Source organism: Desarmillaria tabescens, assembly GCF_030435595.1.
Source record: "Desarmillaria tabescens strain CCBAS 213 chromosome Unknown EV420scaffold_229, whole genome shotgun sequence".
Lineage (NCBI taxonomy): Eukaryota > Fungi > Basidiomycota > Agaricomycetes > Agaricales > Physalacriaceae > Desarmillaria > Desarmillaria tabescens.
This window is the reverse complement of record NW_026848528.1, coordinates 13,230-33,287: the sequence shown is the minus strand read 5'-3', so window position 1 is coordinate 33,287 and position 20,058 is coordinate 13,230. Positions and strand designations below refer to the sequence as shown.

At 47.2% G+C, this 20,058-nt stretch overlaps 3 protein-coding genes and 1 non-coding gene across 4 annotated transcripts; 3 read left to right on the top strand and 1 right to left on the bottom strand.

Annotated features, from left to right (window-relative positions):
• Window positions 1-292: 292 nt before the first annotated feature.
• Window positions 293-374, top strand: EV420DRAFT_t349. The gene has a single exon. It is a non-coding gene; the product is annotated as a tRNA-Trp (tRNA).
• A 10,355-nt stretch (window positions 375-10,729) lies between these two features.
• On the top strand, window positions 10,730-11,733 carry EV420DRAFT_1600383 (uncharacterized protein). Its single transcript, XM_060475004.1, has 4 exons — window positions 10,730-11,229; window positions 11,338-11,437; window positions 11,486-11,618; window positions 11,673-11,733. The coding sequence occupies exons 1-3, from the start codon at window positions 11,066-11,068 to the stop codon at window positions 11,585-11,587; spliced, it is 366 nt and encodes a 121-aa protein (XP_060321526.1). The 5' UTR covers window positions 10,730-11,065; the 3' UTR covers window positions 11,588-11,618; window positions 11,673-11,733.
• A 1,300-nt stretch (window positions 11,734-13,033) lies between these two features.
• EV420DRAFT_1489194 (uncharacterized protein) lies at window positions 13,034-14,191 on the top strand (the record flags this gene model as incomplete). The annotated part of the gene is made up of 7 exons (XM_060470683.1): window positions 13,034-13,089; window positions 13,144-13,350; window positions 13,528-13,660; window positions 13,700-13,807; window positions 13,882-13,893; window positions 13,944-14,034; window positions 14,088-14,191. The coding sequence occupies 7 exons, from the start codon at window positions 13,034-13,036 to the stop codon at window positions 14,189-14,191; spliced, it is 711 nt and encodes a 236-aa protein (XP_060321525.1).
• A 466-nt stretch (window positions 14,192-14,657) lies between these two features.
• Window positions 14,658-17,025, bottom strand: EV420DRAFT_1600377 (uncharacterized protein; the record flags this gene model as incomplete). Its single annotated transcript, XM_060475003.1, has 2 exons — window positions 14,658-16,520; window positions 16,584-17,025. Coding segments are annotated over 2 exons (2,031 nt in total), but the record flags the coding sequence as incomplete, so codon positions are not given.
• Between the last annotated feature and the right edge of the window lie 3,033 nt (window positions 17,026-20,058).

Here is a 20,058-nt window from a genome sequence, read left to right as displayed (position 1 = left end):
GTCTATGTGGACAGGGCACAAAGGCGGCGTAGCCTCCAGGCACAAAGGACCAGAGACGCCGACGTCTGACTGACAATGTACTATCTTCAGCGACCCTTTGCTCTTCATGCCTCAGGATGCAATTTGACACCTTCCGCAAAGTTGAATTCACCGCTCCTTCGAGTGAGAACACATCTGTGAGTGGGTATTCTCTTTTGTGAGAGGGGGGATTGAGGGGAGCGTATGATTGCGTATGAGAACCCATTTCTGGGCTATCTGAATATAGTTACTTAAATCAATCCTTCACATTGTAGGGGCCTTAGCTCAGTGGTAGAGCGTGTGATTCCAGTTTTCGGATGTCCACAAGGTCGTGCGTTCAACTCGCTCAGGCCTCAAGTTTTTGTACGTGGATGGGCCAGCATATCTATTTTTCACAAGGACTGAGACTCACTACTCACCGCTAGTGAGTCCTGGCCGGAGATCAGGCACCAGATTTCCCAATGTGCATGTTGTCTTCTCTGGGTGATGTAAATACCAAAATCTTACACGGATGCCCAAGGTTGCATTGTGAGTGTAGGATGTCACTCTTCTTCACCTCTTCAGGCTTCGAACCGAGTGTATGGTTTGCGAGAACCTAAGCATAAAGTCCTAATACTCATGGTGAAACCCCTGGCACGCATGCCGTTGAATGTTCAACTGGTCATAGCAGCGGCCAATTGATGTTTACCATGATACGGTTCGGCGTATTCAACACGATATCTCATTCTCTTTCAATTGTATGACCTTGCCAAAGAGTCATGGAGCACTTCCATGATGTGGCCTTCTTCATTGATCTTGTATTTCATTGTTTCCGTCGATCACCATCTCAGGTTCTTGTCAATTAATTATCAACCTGCGACGCACACGCGATGGTCAATATGCCACCATTACTTTTGTTCCTTTTTTAACTGTTGACTCAAAGTGTCGCGGAAAATCCCCACTTCCCACATTTCCACCCATGTCTACAACACAGCGAACCGCGTACAGTATTGTTTTCGACAGGGAACTCGAACTTCGCCCCTTCCAATCCAACTTCCCGGAGCTTCTCATCTCTAGCGACAGCAATTTACGGCGCATATTGTGGCAGCTCAACAGCGGAGAACTCCCCGATGTCGACTGTTTTCAACTCCCCGTCATGCTGAAGCACGCGCAATTCTCCGACATGGACCAGATGATGCACCTGCTCTCCCACTTCAAGTCCTTCGAGAGGCTCTCCATCAGCCGAGTGGTCTTTGACGCCAATCCTAATTCAAGCAGCGTCCGACACCCCCTCGATGGAATCAAGCACCTCTGTGTGGATTACAGGGACTCCTGTACTATCTCTCGCCACAGCCTGATTCGACTTCTTCAATGCTTGCCGGACCTCACTTCCCTGGCATTCCGTAATGTCATCTTTCCACCGCGCTACACCGTCTCGTACTCGGACGACGACACACTCCCGCTCTCGCAACGAGCCCAACCAAGAAAAATCTCTATCAGCACTGTCCACCCCATCAATTTTCGGTCTACCCTCACGCATATCTGTGACACGCTCAACCTCCAGGGCCTCCGACAACTTCAACTCAAAGTGGAATCCTCTGCGTCCAGCGATGAGTACAACAGCTGCAGGGGGTTGTTCGAACTCTCCGAGCTCCTTAAAGGGAGTGAAGGTCTTCAGTCGTTGGACATTGGGTTTCACTTGGATGGTGAGCCGATATTTCTTCATCATGGCCAGCGATTTCACCAAGTATAGAGTATCTGGACAAATATTTAACCAAGCCCGAAAAGCTCGGTTTCCTCCGCATGAGCATACATTCCAGGGCTTCATGCTCCCAACAGCTCCAGTGGCTCCGCTATTCGCTTCAACGAAGCTCTCGAAGAAACAATACCGTCAAGATACAGCTTGCACGAAGACAGTCCCTCCAAGATTTCGAGGAATTCTATGACTATTGGTTCGACTTGGCCCGGGAGACGACAGCGACGATAGAAATTCCGTTCCCAGTGCAAGGCGAGGCCAGGGAAATGATCAAGGGTTATCTAGCGAGAGGATTTAAGAAGAGCAGATACACGGAAAATCAGGTTCGTGTGGGGTGGCTGTCGAGCTTCCACATTCAGGTGCTCCCTCAATCTTAGTGATGTTCGTCGGATAAATTCATTGTCGAATTCCATATCATGTAAAACTGGATAAGCTAATTGTGTGGCTACACTGGAGATTGTCGTTGCAAGTTCATCGCCACAAGGAGAACCACTATAAGAACATTTAGCCTCGATTTTCGGTCTGCAAGTTGAATGTACATACACTTTTGCTGACTCTCCTGCCGCACATCCCTGACGTTTCCAGAATTGCTTTGTCCCGCGAGCTCTGAAAAACAGATCCGTATCCATGCACAAGATGGATACCGAAAAGGGCAACTCGAAGCGAAACGCTGTCGGGGACGGAAAGCGACACCCATGCTTGTAGTGATGACAAAGGAGGCGAGCATGGGAGTTATTGGGAAGTCCGTCTGTCACGTCGTGTTTGGTGGTGCCAAGATATTGGGCATTGGCAGCGACGAATCCACTATCTCCCTGTCAAAGTCTCTAGAGGAGGGGAGTCAGGTGTGGCTCGTTCGTTCGTAACTTGTGTTGAGATTGTGAGGGTTATCGAGGAGCTTTTACAAGCAAAGAGTGGTCGTTGTCGGGCCTTGGCGGCGGCGGACTGGTCGGTTTGGATAGACGGCATTGATGTCGACTTTTTGTGCAATTCGTTTGGTATTTTTGGTATTGAAGGAGGTCACGGAGGTGCGTCAGACGTAGATGCCATCTGATGAGCTAGTCGGATAAATTAATCAATAGCCTGTGAAAGTCTCCGCAATTGACGTACCTGAGTGAGACCTCCTCGAGCCAGCGAGACTGATGAAGTAGAGAGCAGATCGTAGGTCAAAGGTAACATCGTGAAACCTTCTCTCCTGCGAATCGGGCAAGTTAACGTGCTTCTTGTTGGCCCAAGGGCGGCGGCAACGCTGGAACCCGGCATCTGAGCTTGTTCTTTGGTCATCTTCGGCCCTCCTTGTTCCAACCGTTGTTCCGCTGACAGGATCTCCTTATCTTCCCTTCAACATTGCCCTCGAGCGTGCGACCCATCCTATCATCGCTTGCACATCAGGAACAATCCCCCCCAGAGCATCGGCAGCTTCAAGTTCCGTACTGTTGGTAGCGGGTGTAGCACTAAGTGAAAATGTAGGTTTTAGCCACACAAGCATCAGAAAGGCGACTCACTGGAAGAAATTTATCAGGTCAAAGCGTGCTCCCTCCGCAGCTCAGACATGGATTTGAGTTCCTCAGTATATGGAACGAACCCGGCTGAGAACGACGGCTATACAAAGCTGGGGATAAATGAATACCGACACAGGCCAACGAAAACTACTGTAGACGCACCTGGTTCGTCTTTCCAGGATCCCGCATAACTGAATACCGGCTAATGGCTTTCATAGTGACAAGATGAGGAGACGTGTTGCGCTGAGCGGAGTCGACGTCGCACTGTGAGGTCGCAACCATTCAAGTGACTCTCTCATAGAGCCCTGCTGTTGCTGCGAGCGAGAACGAGAACGCTATCGTGACTCGGGTGTGTCGGATGTGTGCCAACTAGATGCGGTCAGGCATCGACGCGTCCAATCATGCCAGCCAAACAACTTGAAACAAACCCGGACGTAACAACGGCCATCATCGGGGCGCCCGGGGAATGCATCTAAGATACCGTATCTTCACCTTTAACCCTTTGCTCCACGCTTCGAGCTCGTTTACTTCTCACTGGGACCACCCGTCCGTGCGCAATAGCCATGTCAGATGAGGGAGGGTTAGTTCATTTCATTCTTCTGTATTTTCTGCATTCATACGTCCTTACAGGAATCGCCGGACCCTTTTCATCCGTGGTTAGTGTCATTCTACCCTTATGTGCTTAATCCAACGTTTCAAGTGTTGTATAGACGTCGAAATCGTTACGATTGCACCCACAGAAGAATCAAGGTTTCGTTTGAAAATCATCGCAGGCAATATTAAGCGAAAGACGAAAATAATCAAGATGAACAGAGACGACGTCATGCCAAAGTGGACCATAAACATGAAGCTGTAAGTTGCATACGTATACACTCCCGTCCTGGTAGACGAATCATGGTGGCAGTGACCTCAACTCACAAACTGTGGTTTCATGGAGGCTATATGGTCGTCGGAGACTACGTTTCGAGGTCCTCGGCAGCGTCGAGAAGACACTTGGCGAGCTGCTTGAAGGGAGTGATACAAGTGCGTGCGGTGTTCATTGCTTTGCTCTTACATATACTGATTTTTCTCTACAGGTACTGAGATACATCTATTCAATGGATCTTCTGAGGTCGCAGTCCTCAAAATAACCGGCTCAGAAAGCGCCAAGACAATCATGGACCAACTCGTCCCGAGCATCAAGAAACCCTCAGAAAATTCCAAGTACCTAGACAACATTGACGCTCTGCAGAAGGTGTTCGGTGCTGCGAAGCAGATGGTCGATGCTCTTGCGGGGGTAGGTAATACTTGACAAGTCGATTTGTATGGCTTGACGAGCCTTTTCCCAAGGTGCATCCCGCAGCTACCATCGCTTGGGGATTTCTGTCTGTTGGATTCGAGGTGCGTTGTCAATGGTGTTCCTAGCGCGCGATATTTTGACGGCATATATGCAGGTAGTGAAGAACCAACGCGACGCGAAACAAACAATACTCAATCTTTACACCGAAATGATATCAGTCTACGAAGAGGCCAGCAAGGACAGTGTCTTGCAGCAACGCGACGGTCTATATGGAACGTATAGTTTCTTGTTCAAGCAGACCATCGAGTGCGCCATTTTCATTGAAGGCTATGCAAAGAAGAGTGGGATAGGTGTGTTTTTGAGTCTCAGTTCTCTTATGATGGATAACTCACGACTCTTTCAGAGCATCTTTTCACGATGGACCTATCGGGCCAAGCTGAAAATTTTCGTCAGGCCTTCATCGACCTGAAAGGCCAGCTGAGTATGGGATTCGCAAGGGAATCAGCCATCGTTACTCTCGGTGTCCAGGAGCTTGTGAACATTCAGAGTGCGCCGTTCTTCAACTGCAATCAGTTATAAGCACTGACGATTGAGGCCTTTAGTTATGAGAGATCGATTACGAGATCTTCAACCACCTCAAGAACTGGGCCCAAAGTCGCGTTGTATGCCCGGAACGCGTGTTGAGACAATCAACGCGATGATGCCATGGATTGCCCAGTGTAACGGCGGGACAATGTGGTGCAAAGGATTGGCGGGGACAGGGAAGAGCTCTTTGATGGGAACCCTCCACGACTTGCTCACTGCGGACGTCGGAGGACGGAATCGGCTTGTAGCCTTCATTCGCTACGACCGTATCGAGTATTCAGATGCCAGCAAGCTAATTAGCAGCATCGCATATGCCTTGGGAATGTTCGATGACCGTATCGGGATGGCAATCTCCAAAGTTATCCAGACATCGCGATCGGTGCCGACCATGTTAGACCTGTCTGCTCAGTTTCGGCTTCTACTTCGTGATCCGCTTGAATCCCTCCCTAGTCTTGTTGATGAAGGTCCCCTGGTAGTCATCATCGATGGATTGGATGAGTGCGATGCATCTAGTGAAATGTTAGATGTACTCGCCGAGGGATTTGGTCCGAAACTTCCCTTCATGCGGTTCATTGTTTCCAGCCGACCGATTCATCGCATAGCTACGGTGTTCGGGGAACGGGACTGCATATCCATGCTCCATCTAGATACATCCTCAGAGGATGTAAACCGTGATATCCAGTTCTACCTGGAAATCCAATTTGCAAGTATACGCGAGGATGCATTTCAGGAGAAGTGTAAAATGCTGGATGCCATCAATAAACTGACGGCACGGGCGAGCGGTTTATTCATTTGGGCTGCAACTGTTGCGAAATTCATCCTTGCATTTCCAGGGATATCAAGGCTTCAGGCTCTCCTAGCCACGGATATCCCTAGTGATGCGACCGAGGCTCTAACATTCTTATATCGCACTGCTTTGAATACTCTCTCGTCTGAAATCCCGGGTACCAATGCGGATATTAAAAAGTGTGTGCGTGATGTTCTCGGCGCTGTGCTGGCAGCCGAGACGCCTCCAGGGATGACAGGAAATCCTTGATAACATTGTCCTAGACCAAGGCAGCCCTCCGTCGCATCGCATCGTGTCTATGCTAGGAAGTATAATCAGTCCTGAAACTGAGGACTCGCCCATCCGACTCATACACAAATCCCTCGATGATTTCTTACAGGATCGGAGCCGATGTGGGGACGACTGGTTCGTTGATGTCACTTTGCACCGCGTGGCACTAGCCAAACGGTGTCTGACTTCATTGACACCTTTTCTTCTGGAATGGTCCAAAATCAATACACATGGCTCGGACATCATCGCTGTACCAGAGTATATTTCCCGATATGCATTGTTTGGAGTGTTGTGGCATATTAATGCCCTCGACGAGTCTGGCTTAGAACTCCTCGCTTCCTTTTTCCGCCGCCACTTTCTTCCTTGGTTGGATGTACATCTATGTGTTGGATCTGATTCTGTCCTTCAAAACATGGCGATGTTGCTGAACTGGTCTAACGTGCGTGGCTTGAAAGTGAGCTTTATTTCCCAATCTAAATCATCTTGGTCCTAGCAATTTGACGGCACTGAGCCTCGCACTTTATTCTACCACGCTTATCTGTTTGCGTACAGAGCAATAGAGGACGGAGGGCGATCTAGGTTAGGACCATCATATGTTTACACTCGCGTGATGTGTCTTTCACCGTCGAGTAATGTCATTCGCAAGACCTGGGACTTGGAGCAGTCCAATGTTTCGGGTGAACCTGTGTTCCCTGACAAAGAGCGCCTTCTCTCTTGCATGATAGGTGGCCGGCATATCTACTATTACACTCTTCCAGACACTCTCATGGCCTTAAGAACCTCATCATCATCCGTATTCATCCAGCAATGGGAGATCGATACGGGACGACAGAAATCATCGCCAGACATGCACCATATCATTCAAACTCCGTTTTTCAATAATCCCGAGTCTTATACCGTCTACACGTATGGACGGTTAGTACTCTTGTTTGAAAAAGAAACTTTGACACCTCCGCCGACATCAGAATGGATAATGCTACCCCAAATCCCCAACTATACTTCACAGGAGACCACCGCTACCGCTTTATGGCTTTACATTGGTCTCTTTGACTCCCGCACTCAAACATTCAAAACGTACCTATTATCTCTGCCTAACACTAAGGGCGTCTCAAGGGAAGTATATGACAATGGCATCATCCTCACACATAACGCTGGATTTTTTATGAAGATTACCATCTGTCAAGAGGACAGCTTTGTGTGGACATCAATTCCAGCATATTGAGAATTACAAATTAATCGAGATGGATCAACAATTCTATTGAGGCACCACGATGACACTATACAGCTATATGATGCATGGACAGGTGCTGCTGTCTTTGACTCCCTTCACAGTGATAAACACCTGGTTGGTGTCTCTGATGATGGCACAAAAATTGTGCTTCGTAGCAAGGAGGCTGATCGTGTGGTGAGCATCCTCGACATGGCTCTGGATGGGAAGGTCCTTGCTGTGATAGATGACCTGGACAACAAGGTCTCGTTCCTTGGAGAGTCAAAGATTGCTTATAAAGTCCGCCAATGCTTAATTGTTCAAAGTTTGGTGACAGGTAACATTCTATTTTGCCATGGTATTTCCAAATCTTCCGAGGAGATGAATTATTCTATACTTGCTACACCAGATGGAACGAGAGTCATCAGTCATGAACATCGTACATGTATGGTATGGGATGTTGAAGACTTATAGCATATCAATACCTATTTTTTAAGAGTGTATACATTTCAACCAGATGTTCACATTGTACAAAAATTTGGAAAATTTGAAAGGAATTGAATCATCATTGCCATTGTCCGTTCTTGTTAACAACACTCATCACTAAACACCAGGTTGAAATGGTACAGTATACAGCTGAAAGTTACGTCAACGATACAGTCAACCTCTGCTAGGAAGAATAACTGTAGTTAACGATCAGTATCAGTATAGAAATTATCCTCAATGATGGCTCCTCTGTCTCTCGCTCAACTACAACAGGTGCCGGCCCACCCCCTGTTGAAGTTCGAACACGGGAGGGAATGGAAGGAGCAACTCGTTTAGACCTAGTATGTCGACATGGTGGTAAACGGTAAAGAAATGAAAGGAACGGGTACGGTCCAGTTGATTCCTACGGCTCGTACATTCATCAGTGACCTCAATATCCCTATCCCCATCCCTGTTTTTCTTCTTCTCTCGCACATCGGTGGCTCTATATCCAGTTCTTTCGTCTTCTTTCCTGGACTCGTGGACGATTATCTCGACTACAGCGATATCAAGTGCTGGCAGTGGCAAATAGACGACCATCCCATCAAGAATCAGGTGTCTAGTGTGGAATCGGACGATTCTCTCACTTGTAGACTCTGTCTTCGTAGTGAAGGTCGTCATCAACACTTCGTGGTAGTAGACCCTCATCAGTGATTAGGCGACGCTGAACGCGATTTTTTTGGCAAGTCTTGGCTTTGGCAAAGGGGGTTGGATAATAGTTCCGACGCAGAGCAGCCTATATTCATCAGTCCAAGTAGTAGGGGCCGGGCGTCGACAGCTAAAGACTTTGATGATAACGCAAGCTATGTTTTATCTTTAGATCAGTTGTATCTGGAGGAATCAACAGACTTACCTTATTACTAGGGTACACACTCCCAATACGGTTTCCAATCAATTCCCTCCTGTCTACACGATGGCTCACATGTCGATCCACAGTCGACCCTCCCAAGCCTCGAGAGAAGCGTCAGCGTCTGTCGTGATGCGAGTTCAAATACCGAAGCTGAATTACTGGCTTCAATCGCAAGGCGAACGACCCTGAATCCACAGAAGTAACCGCGTTCCGCCTCGATGACGAGCTTGAGAGAGTGTGAGAGAGAAGGCGAGGAGAAATCACAACTAACTCACCATGTTCAGCTATATTCAGTCACCCTCGACGAGTACCGAATCCTGGAGTTCCGGAATACTACACAAAGACGTGTTATCTCGCGAAAACAAAGTGAAAATGGGCGACGTACCTGTGAAAACGCGGCTTGAGTTAAGCAAAGGTAACGGCAAAGATGGTAACATTCACCCGTTTGGTGTGTCATAACAAGCGATGAATTTCCGACGTCATTCCAGTTTGATTACTCCCTCCCCATCATCATCACCTCCTCATCCCGTCCACACATGACGATTCGCATCCAGTTCGGACTTCCTGTTGCAGGTCGACCCTTGGCAGCGATGAGCTCTCGTCAGTTTGAATAAGTAGCGTTAGGAGCGATTTTTGTGGCAGAAAAGGGGCTGCTGAGGTATATCACTGATGAACTGGTCACTGTCGACGGAGAATCAACGGACGTGCGCCTGAATGCTCTGAAATGTGTGTCCAGCATCAAATCAAGTGATTCTCGCCTTCCCTTGAAAGCACTAGTGGTACAGGCGGAGTCGTGCGTCGAAGGTATCATTGTCGAACTTTCCTTCTCGAGAATCGGGGAGATTAACGACAGTTTTGCAACAGCGCGTTGGCATCTTTGCTTGGCCTTCCCTTGTCTTTGGCGGCACTACCTCTCATTGTTCCATCCTGTTCTCAACAACAAGATCCCCTTCGCTTCCTGTCAGCATCGCCCTTGAGTTATACGATCGCATGTGCAAGTGCTCTGACGCCTTTCAGCAGCACAGTATACGGAGTGAGTCCAGTATCGACCTGGAAAGCGATAGCTGTAGAGAAGTCATAAGCACTAGCACAGACCAAGAAAAACAACTACGCACCTGACTCTTTCCTCCTGTCGACCGAACACTAACAGATAGCAAATGCAGACGTGTGGTGCTGAGTAGAGTCGCTGAGAGTCGCTATTCGAGGGGATTCCGCAACTTGAAGGCTTGCGAGAAGGTTGCGAGCAGGCTGACGTTCTGTTGAAGGAAAATAGATAAGGTCGGTCCGGGTCGGTCGCGTCAAAACTGACATGGACCAAACAAACAAGTCGGGCCTTCTCAGCTCTAATAGACTTGACTTCGTTTCACAATGACGACCATCATCTTCAAACCACAGCACTTGGGGAACATATTGTACTGCCGCTTTTGCTTTCCACTCCGACCATGCAAGGCGAAACATAAAAATCGATCAAGCTACATAGACAGAGCCAGTAGCATGTCAAAGTGGACGATAAACATAAACGTGCAAATTGCCTACACACCTAGTTCATCTTCGTCTGTCATATAATTGCGGAGGCGATCTCGACCACCAAACTATGATTTCATGGAAGCTTTACGGTTGCCGTAGGCTGTGCTTCGAGGTCCTTGGCAATATCCTGAAGACCCTGAAAAACGAAGTTAGAAGGAAAAGAGAAATCACAACCAACTCACCACGCTCTACCATATCCAGTGGCCCTCGACGAGTACCAAATCCTGGAGTCCTAGAATACTACCCAAAGATGTGTTACCTCGTGACAACACAGTAAAAATAGGCGACATACCTTCGAAAAAGAGACTTGGACTACACAAACGTAACAGCCGTGATGGTAGCATTGACAATCGTTTGGCGCATCCTAGCCAAGCGAGGAACTTCCAACGATATGCCCGTTTGATTACTCCCTCCCCATAATCACCTCCTCATCCCGTCCATACACAACGACTCGCATCCCATCTCAGTCCAATTTGAGACTCCCCGATGCGCGTCGGCCCTTGGTGGTTTGAATAAGCGGCATTGGGGGCGATTTTTGTGGCGACCAAGGAGGCTGCGGAGGTGTATCGCATAGGCACGTCTGATGAGCTGGTCGCCATAGACGGAGAAGATTAGCCAACAGCCATGCCCTTGAATGGCTCTGCACTCAACGTGTCCGGCGTCGAACTAGGTGGTTTTCGTCTCCTCGAAAGCGGCTGATCGTACGGGCTGAGTCGGCGACAAATCGTGGGCCAGGTGAATCCTCCGTCCTGAGAATCGGAGACGTTAAGGACAGTTTTGCGAATGCGTCTGTTGGGCTCAAGGGTGATGGCGAAGTTGGCATCCGAGCTCGGCCTTTCCACTTCTTGGGTGTTACTACCCCTCCTCGCGCGCCTTATTCCGCCCTTTTCTCCGCCAGCAAGGCCTCCTTCGCTTCCTTTTTGCGTCACCTCGAGTACACAGTCCGTCCTATTATCACATGAGCAAGACATGAGTACTCCCTCATAGCATTGGTAGCAGGTACGGTACTAAGTTAAAATGTAAGCCTTAGTCGCAAAAATACTAAAAAGACTTACCCGAAGAATCAAGTCAAAGCGTGTTCACTCTGCGGTCGAAATGGCTTCCGGTTGCTCAATATACGAAGTGAGCCCAGCAGCGACCTATGGCCATAGAAAGCTGGAGGTAAATGAGTACCGGCACGGACCGATGAAAACTACTACGTACCTGGTTCTTTCCTCCCAAGGCCCGCACAACCGAACACTCGCAAACGGATTGTATAGCAATACAAGATGGGGAGACATGTTGCTTAGCAGAGTCGATGTCTAGCTGTGAGTTGCCATTCGATGGTTGAATTGTACTTGGTGAACAATGAGACGACTCGGACCACGCTTGAACGTGAGGCCTGACGTACACAATCACATGATCCGTATGTCCCAAAAATTTACGAGTCCGAAGAATGAGGTACTCGTTCTTTACTCCTGCTTCCTCTTTGATTTTTCGTCTGCCATTTAAGCTGTCGCTTTTGATCCTAACATGTGTAAATAGTCTCTTTCAAGCTTCATCATTTTGTCGTCGTCTTCTCTGTCTCTGTGTTTATTAATGCAGATTTTCTTCTAAAATATTATATGTGCTATATAAGATATTTATAAGTGGTTATACAGTGTTCTCCAATGCTGCACGAGAGTTTGTTTTCAGTCCCTCGTAATAAATATATGCAAATAATGATTTTTCGGGTAATTCGGGCGACGAGTCCGAAGAATTGTCCGAAGTTTAAAAAGACTGTCGATTTCCCTTGATTGCCGATCTTCTCTAATCTGGCGTGGACGCAGCAGGGTACTCATAATGTCCTGTAGTGTTGTCGATTGATTGTTTTAGGTTTCTGATATTATTGACTGGGAATAAACGGGGAAAAATATCCTTTCTTTATTCGAGGCGCGTGGCTGTTCAATCGCGTACACTGTAGCAAGTTATAAGTCTGACATCGTTGAGAAACGGTATTTTAGTTTTTGGATTCTTAATGAGCACAATGAATGACTGTCTTCATTTGTGTGAGTTCGAACTTCGCGTGCGTTTGTCGTGTTAATCCTACTCACACATTCAGACAAAACTGTTGTTGTCGTCTACGATTGTGATATTGAGATCGATGGACGTATTCGGCGGTGTGGCTGGTCCTGGACTTGACATCGAGGATGCTGGACACTTAATTATAATCGTATTGAGGACATGGAGACGAGGACATACGTGTATCAGCTCTCGATGTATATGCTATTTTCCCTCTGTTTATGACTTATTCATTGATAATAGAATCTTTAGCTACTCACCTCTTTGCTTGAAGATTCGCTGTAATTTCCCTTTTATGACTTTCCATCCCTTTCTGTACGGGTGATAATGCCAGGCAAGAACGGATAGCAGGTCGCAGCGTCAGCGTTTTAGATGTTTTCCGTTTGTTTTTCTACACGCACTTTAATCTTTGTAGGGTAAGGAATTGGCGTGTGCTTGGTGGCATCTAAGTATTATTCTGTAAAATAAGTCTTTTTGATACATATGTAAGTGTTGATATACTTGCCTTGAAAATGGGTCCCTTGATCTGAAGTTGTGTTGCTTGTGAAGGTTGCGAAAAAGGTGGGAGGACCGTGAGTATTGGTTGCTGATCAAGTTGGCGCATGCGCGTAACTTTAAATCCGTAGTTAACCCACATCTTCTAGTTCGATCCTCATCTACGAATACCATGGTGCTATTACTTGCGTGCTCCGAAAGAGCGGGTAATCGATCATGATCTTCCCTCTTTCTCCACTACGCGACCTCGCCAATCAATCATTACTGTCTTCGTAGGCTGCTTTCTCCGCTGTTGCATGGCGGTGTCGATCTAATGTGCTTTTTAGGCCTTGTGACAAGTTACCGGTGAAGAAGCTTTGTAAGGAATGTCGCAATGCGAGGAATGGAACAGGGGAACATCGTTTGCGAATAAGTCTTGAGGGCTCCGGAGGGATTATTGATGAGCGGGGTCCTCGAATGTTGACCGGAAACAACGCGTCGTCTTTCTGCTGGCAAGACATCAACGCAATGAAGGAGGAGCACGAGCATGCAGGGTACCGACAGCGGCTATATCTGCGAGCATAGTCCAAGAGCAACTACAAAGTATATTTGAGATTGCGCCTTCCCGAGATCTGTTCATCACTCTCGAAGCATTAGGCGGCGACGACCAAATCGAGATACGCAAAATTCGTTTGACGTTCTGTCTCAAATCGTCAGGTATATTGGTACAGCGGCACGGTGGTCGTGGTCCTAGAAGTCTACGCGACCGAGAACGAGACCCTTGTAATTTTCAATCTCTTTGACTCCCGTTCGTTGCTCCTCCGCCCACGCGACACTCCATTCCTGCAACTTGCCCTCTTCACGGTCTCCAAGTCACCCTTAGTTTGAACGCGCGCTCTCCAGGTGATCGAAGAAGACATAGCACGTCAGCCTACCCGGCGGGCGTTCGGACTGTTCATTGAAAATAATGAAGTGTGGTCGACGGGGACGGACGGAGAAGAATTAACGAAGGTAAGCTTTTCCAATACAATGCCGTTGGTCTGCTAACCAACCCTTAGTCATCTACTGAAGTACAATACCTGTAGTGCCGCGGAAAGGTAAGCCATATGTTTTGATTTCCAAGTTCTCACTAACATGATCTTTACAGGTTGCTCAACGTTGGATCTGCACCTACATCGACGAGATCAACAGCAGACGATACACCCGGTTGCGGAACTCTTACCCGTTAGTCCTAGCTGGTAAATCTTCCACACTCAATGTTTGACCTTACGCTGACTTTATTCTACTTCAGGAATTGCCTCTGGGGGGGTCAACAGGCTCGCATTCGATGCCAATGTGGGAACGGCGAGGAATAGGCATCGTACTGGGCTATACAGCCGGCGTTTGACGAGGTAAGAGTGCTGCAAGGCAGCACTATTCAGATACTGATGTCTCGTCATCAGATTTATGAATACTTACCTACAAGTGATTCAAGTTAACAGCTCACCGATCATACTAAGGAGTGGTTAGTAGATTTCGTGTGTTTACGGTCGATTCAGAACTCATCTGGTAAGTCTAGCCGTAAATTTTTATTCATTAAAGCTGACGAGTTTACGAACTTCCTGTAGCTAACAATGTCCTCATTTAAGATCCATCAGTGATGTTACGACTTTAACATAGAACGGGGCATTTGACACCTCCAGGTAAGTGTTGTGTATGACACATAAGGTTTGGATAACGTGCAGTGCCCGTCGTGGAAAATTTGGTACCATCTAGAGTCGACACTAGCACTGGGCTGTGGGCTGTGTCGCTTAGCTCAATGATTATCGATTTGAATGCGCTGTTTTGAGGGCCATCCTCGCATAGATTACTGGTACGTGGTAAATGTAAAGGTTACAATACCTTACGAGGTCCTTTAACCGAAGAGCTACACACGCCAACGGGGTGTATTGCGAGAGAGAGAGTCAAAGATACAAGCAGTAAGGTAAACGTAGATGATGAAAGTAAGTGATTCAGATGTGAAAGTCCGAACTCGGAAGGATAACGGGTGCTGCTAAAGACATAGGTAAATAATAGTACATAGATAAAGTCCAGATCCCTTACACCCTCCCCCTTGAGATTGGGCATAGGGAAGCAATCTTGACGAAAGAGTCAAATTACAATAAGATCTTGTTATTGTCCTGTGAATCGAGCTCGTCGGCTTCGCCATCAACGTTCGAGTTTGAGCCTGAAGTAATGGTCATCGCGATAGAGGCCTTGGTTGATGGGGAAGCGGTAGGAGCAGTCGACAAGTGCATGATGGACGGGCCTGCATGAGAAGCATCGCCATCTCCAGCCATAGGTACGTCTGCATCTCCGGTCACGGGCAAAGAAGTTTCAGCTCTATAATCAACGCGATCAGTGTGCTGATGGCTTCTATTAGACTTGCTCGTGGCCTCCTGAATGATTGGGTAATTGAGGAAATGTCTGCGACGTGCTTCGAGGATCGGAATTAAGTCCCATTCAATGGGAGCCGTCCAATAGATCCGAGGAGCGGAATTGTCCTGGAACACAGAGATATCACGGGGGAGATCAAAATGATGGATACGCCATGCGAAGTCGTCCAGGGCCTTGTAGGCACGAGTACGGAGGGTACCCTTAAAGCGCCGAGTAGCTGCAAGAAGTAGCTCTCGGCCATAAGGCTGGATATAACAGATGTGGGAGTACTTGACTCCGCATTTAGCAAGGTGAGTAACGATGTCAAACTGAGAGGCTCGACTGATGAGGGAAAGAGGAAATGGAACCAACTTTTCTGAGTCTGCAATGGTAAGATGTCGATCACGGCAAATGTCTGAATATACAATGGGATGGACCAGCACGCTAGCGAGAGCGATGGCAAAGCCATGCCGATTAACTCGGGTTGCGTTACTCGGAATGATTGATTGGAATAACAGATACCCAGCCAGGGTACGGATATTGACAGATCCGGTAGTCGTGACAGATATACCAGGGTAATGACGTTCCGTGCCATGGAGGAAGATGAAGCTTGCCCACAATTGAGGGTCAAGACAAATATCCTTGGGTGCAGTAACCTTCACAGGAGGAGGAGGGAGCAGAGGTAAGTCCCTGCCATTATTCCCATCCTGTGTTTGAGGCTTTAAGTCAGGAATTTGTCCTAGCCAGCGAGGACGGCGACGATTCCACTGAGTTAGAAGGGTACGTTCACCATCAGTGATGAGAGGATAAGGGGCTGGGCGTCCATTTCGCTCGCAAACGAGGTTAATGGACTGCTTTCGTCGGATAGCAGTGATCACGTTTGAAATTCGATCAACAATGACCCATTTATTAGGAGTGTGGGCCACGTCAATCATTGATGTGGTGTCAACAGCTGTGATAGGAACCGTGCAGGATGGATCATATCCTTGAAGTGATGCGTAATAAGTCTCGTGAAAGGAAAGATCTGCTCTCGGAGGAGAAGGTCGATGAGTTCCTCGTGTATGAGGAACTGCAGGATATGGACGATGGTCGTGCATACCTCGAGACGTGCGGGAATGACGGTCCCAGGTGGCAGCATGTTCTGTGGTCGGAGTGAGGGACTGGAGAGCACTTAGAGATTCCATCCTGGTCTTAAGTAACTCGTTATCATGGCGAAGCTTTACGAGTTCCTGTTGAATATCATGATCTGCAGTATGATTAGGTGCATTCATGAGTGAATCCGAGGGTCCAGAGTCGAGAGTGAACGACTCAAGAGCCGCAGTAATATCATCTGAGTTAGAGAGATTAGTTTTGTTAGTCGGTAAACTGGTATGTTTAGCACGTTGGGGCGCACCGTTAACCATTTCTCCATGATGGTTACAGTGTTTACTGAGTTCGGAGATCGTTTCTGGAGCTTCCTGAACTCGAGTGCACGATGTGGGGTTGGTTAATATGTTACCAAACATCGGAACTGGATTGGAATCTATAATTCCTTCCATCGCAGTAGAAGACGATTTCGGAGCATGGGGCATTGCTGTAGCACCCATATTCGACGTCGTAAAGAATGGGTTACCCTGAGTAAACAGGAAAGGCGCCATAGGAAAGAATGATGGGGCCATAGTTGAATTCGGATAGCCAGTAAAAAACAGCATTCCAGTAGGCATAATCTGGGAGAAATTGCCTGCAAACGAAGGATAGGATGATTTTTGAGGAGTAAAGGGTACCTGTCCCTCCCCCTGAGAAGGATTGGCATCGAGGTTGAAAAAACTCGGAGCAGAAGCAGCCAAAGAGTTGTGGCCTGTATCAGAGTGCTGATAGTTGAAGTGGGTTGAGAAATCGGAGTAGATAGTAATGATACTCTAGCCTGGTGGGTTGTAAGGAATTTATACCCTCTAGAAAGCAGCGGGCATGGACTAGACTTGGATGCGACATCGGTGTGGCGGCGTCGAGTCGGCGTTCGTAAAAAGTAGAGCCGGTACAGCCACTGTACCCTGTCGATCAGGGTAATTTGAATAACCACGTTGTTACTCAGCCATTTTGGTAACACGGGTATCATTTCTTGTCTGTCGCCGTTTCCTAGGCCTAGGACCCTTGTTAGACAATTTTGGCAAGTTCTTTGGGTCTGAAATACCAGCAACAGCCAGGTATTTATCGAGTGCTTTAAGTGCTTTGCACTTAGAGTATGGCTCTACGGTTAAATCACCAAGAGTCCATCGTACATGGAAGAAAAGTGAGTTATTCTTCCATTCATGTCCTTCAATGCATTCAACGAATTCCTCAGCATCATCAGGAGCACCGAAGTCGTAAGGTTCGGGCTTCTTTCTGTCTGGGAATAAAACTGCATCGCTTTCAATGTAGGACCTTAACAAGCTAACATGAAAGCGTGGGTGAATACGACGTTTCACGAGTTCTTCAGGGAGGTCTAACTCATAGGTGGACGATGTGTGGTCTGCCATGAGTACAGTATATGGGCCAACGAATTTAGGTAATAGTTTCGTTGCCCTAGCTTTGGGAAGATTCAAATTCTTCGTTGATAGGTATACCTTCGATCCTTCCTTGATATCAGGTTCAGGAGATCGATGTTTATTAGCCTCGTGAGTCTGGAATACTCGAGAGGCAATAAGGGCATCATGAGCATCATACAGGTTCTGCATGGCTTGGATAGCGAACGCATGGATCCCGGGTGGGACAAGTTTATCATATCGAACCTCTCGCATCATTGAAGGCATATATCCTCCAACAAGTTCGAAAGGTGCGAACCCTGTAGACACATTCGTGCTCGAGTTAAGAGCAAATTCAACGATAGGTACCTTGATCAACCAGTCACGCTGATCAGGACGAATGGAGGCACGAAAAATCTGGCCAATAGAGCGATTAGCTCGCTCTGTAGCTCCGTCTGTTTGTGGATGAAAAGAGGTAGACATAAGAAGCTTTGCACCAAGTAAGCGGTGAAGCTCTTTCCACCATACTGACGTGAATTTGGGGTCACGGTCAGAGACAATCGATTCCGGAAGGCCATGCAGTCGTACAATCTCACGGAAATATATTGAAGACAAATCCGTGGCCGTATTGGAGGTGTGGATTGGGATTAAGTGAACCTGAGATGTCAATCAGCAGATAACTACCCAAAGGTAATTATATCCTTTAACCTCAGGAAACGGACCAATAAAATCCATTCTGATAGATTGCCATGGTCTGGTTGGTATTGGCAATGAATGGAGTTTCCCTGAGGGAGCTCTATAGTTCCCCTTCGACTTATTACAAGTCTCACAGGTACGGCAAAAGAATTCACACATCCCGTAGAGTTTTGGCCACCAATACCAATGACGAATGCAATCCGCCGTTCGTTGGGGACCAAAGTGGCCAACAACCTCATGAGCTTGTTCAATAACAGCTCCACGAAGTGAACGCAATCCCTTAGGTGACTTAGGGAGGCATAACAATTTTTCTCCGGGCTTATACGAGTTTTCCATCTAGATTAATCCTTCCTCAATGAAAAATCGAGGGTGGTCACTAGGAGCCTTAAGGACCTTCGAGAATATAGGATCCGTGGCATATGAAGACTTAATATCCGACACAAAGGTTGGATCCGAGTCCATAGTGGTTTGTAAGTTTTTACCCTTGTCTCGAGAGTCGAAAACAGTAGGGTTAACTTTTGGTAATTGAACAGGTTCGGGTTCCTCTGGTTCCCGAGCGTTCTCCATTTCTTCAGCTTCAAGTTCTCGAGTTTCACGCTTCTCTTTGAGACGTGCAGATTCTCGACGTGTTTCCATAGCACTGAGGTGAATAACCATCTCCTCAGCTTCTTCTTTGCGACCTAAAGGTAGGTCTTCACCGAGTTTATCAATACGAATATCAGCATTGACAAATTCAGCTAGGTGGTGCTGATCTTCAGGAGTATCAGACTCGTAATAGCGTGATAGGGCATCAGCAACTTTGTTAGATACACCCTTCACGTAGGTAATATCAAAATCAAAACGTGAGAGATATTCCATCCACCGCATTTGACGATTTGATAGACGTCGTTGAGTCTTAAAGAACTCAAGAGCTTTATGGTCTGTGACAACATGAATGCGATAACCAATAAGCTTGTCTTCCCACTTCAACAGGGCTTCAAGCATTGCAAGAGTTTCGGTCTCAAAAACACGGTAATTGCGTTGACTATCCGTGAACTTCTTAGACATAAATCCGGCAGGGCGACAAGTCTGCCAGGTAGGACCTTGTCCATACATCGCACCTACACCAGAAATCGAGGCATCACAGATAACCCAGATGGGTTCCGTAATGGCTACATTAATAGGACGAAGGATTGGTACTTTGCAGCACAAATCCTTGATAGATTGAAAGCAGACAGAGTGAAGCGGATGCCAGTAAAATGGCTGTCCGTTCTTAGTCATTTCGGATAGAGGGGCTGTATACGCAGTCACATCCGGTAAGAAATATGCGAGATAATTCACAAGTCCAAGAAACTTCTCAATATCATTATAGTTTCGAGGTTGTCTCCAGTTTCGGATTCGTTCCAGCTTATCTGAATCTGCATGGAGTCCTTTATCATCAACAAGATGTCCAAGACAATCCATCTTCTCAGCGTAAAGTTGAACCTTTTCTGCTTTCATGAAGAGTTTGTTTTCTCGAAGCTTATTGAATACAAGCTTCAGATGTTGTTCATGTTCCTCGACGCTATCACTGTAAATGAATAAGTCGTCGAGGTACACATGCATGAAGACTCCAATATAGTCTTGGAAGATCGAAGTCATGAGCCGTTGAAATGTGGAAGGAGCATTACAGTCTCCTTGCTGCATTACATTGCTCTTGAAGGTTCCGAAGAT

Coding starts and splice junctions, on each gene's coding strand:
- EV420DRAFT_1600383 (XM_060475004.1), top strand. CDS start 11,066: ATGCGTCTGTTGGGCTCAAGGGTGATGGCGAAGTTGGCATCCGAGCTC. Junction 11,230..11,337: donor ACCTCGAGTACACAGTCCGT/CCTATTATCACA, acceptor AAAAAGACTTAC/CCGAAGAATCAAGTCAAAGC. Junction 11,438..11,485: donor CGACCTATGGCCATAGAAAG/CTGGAGGTAAAT, acceptor ACTACTACGTAC/CTGGTTCTTTCCTCCCAAGG.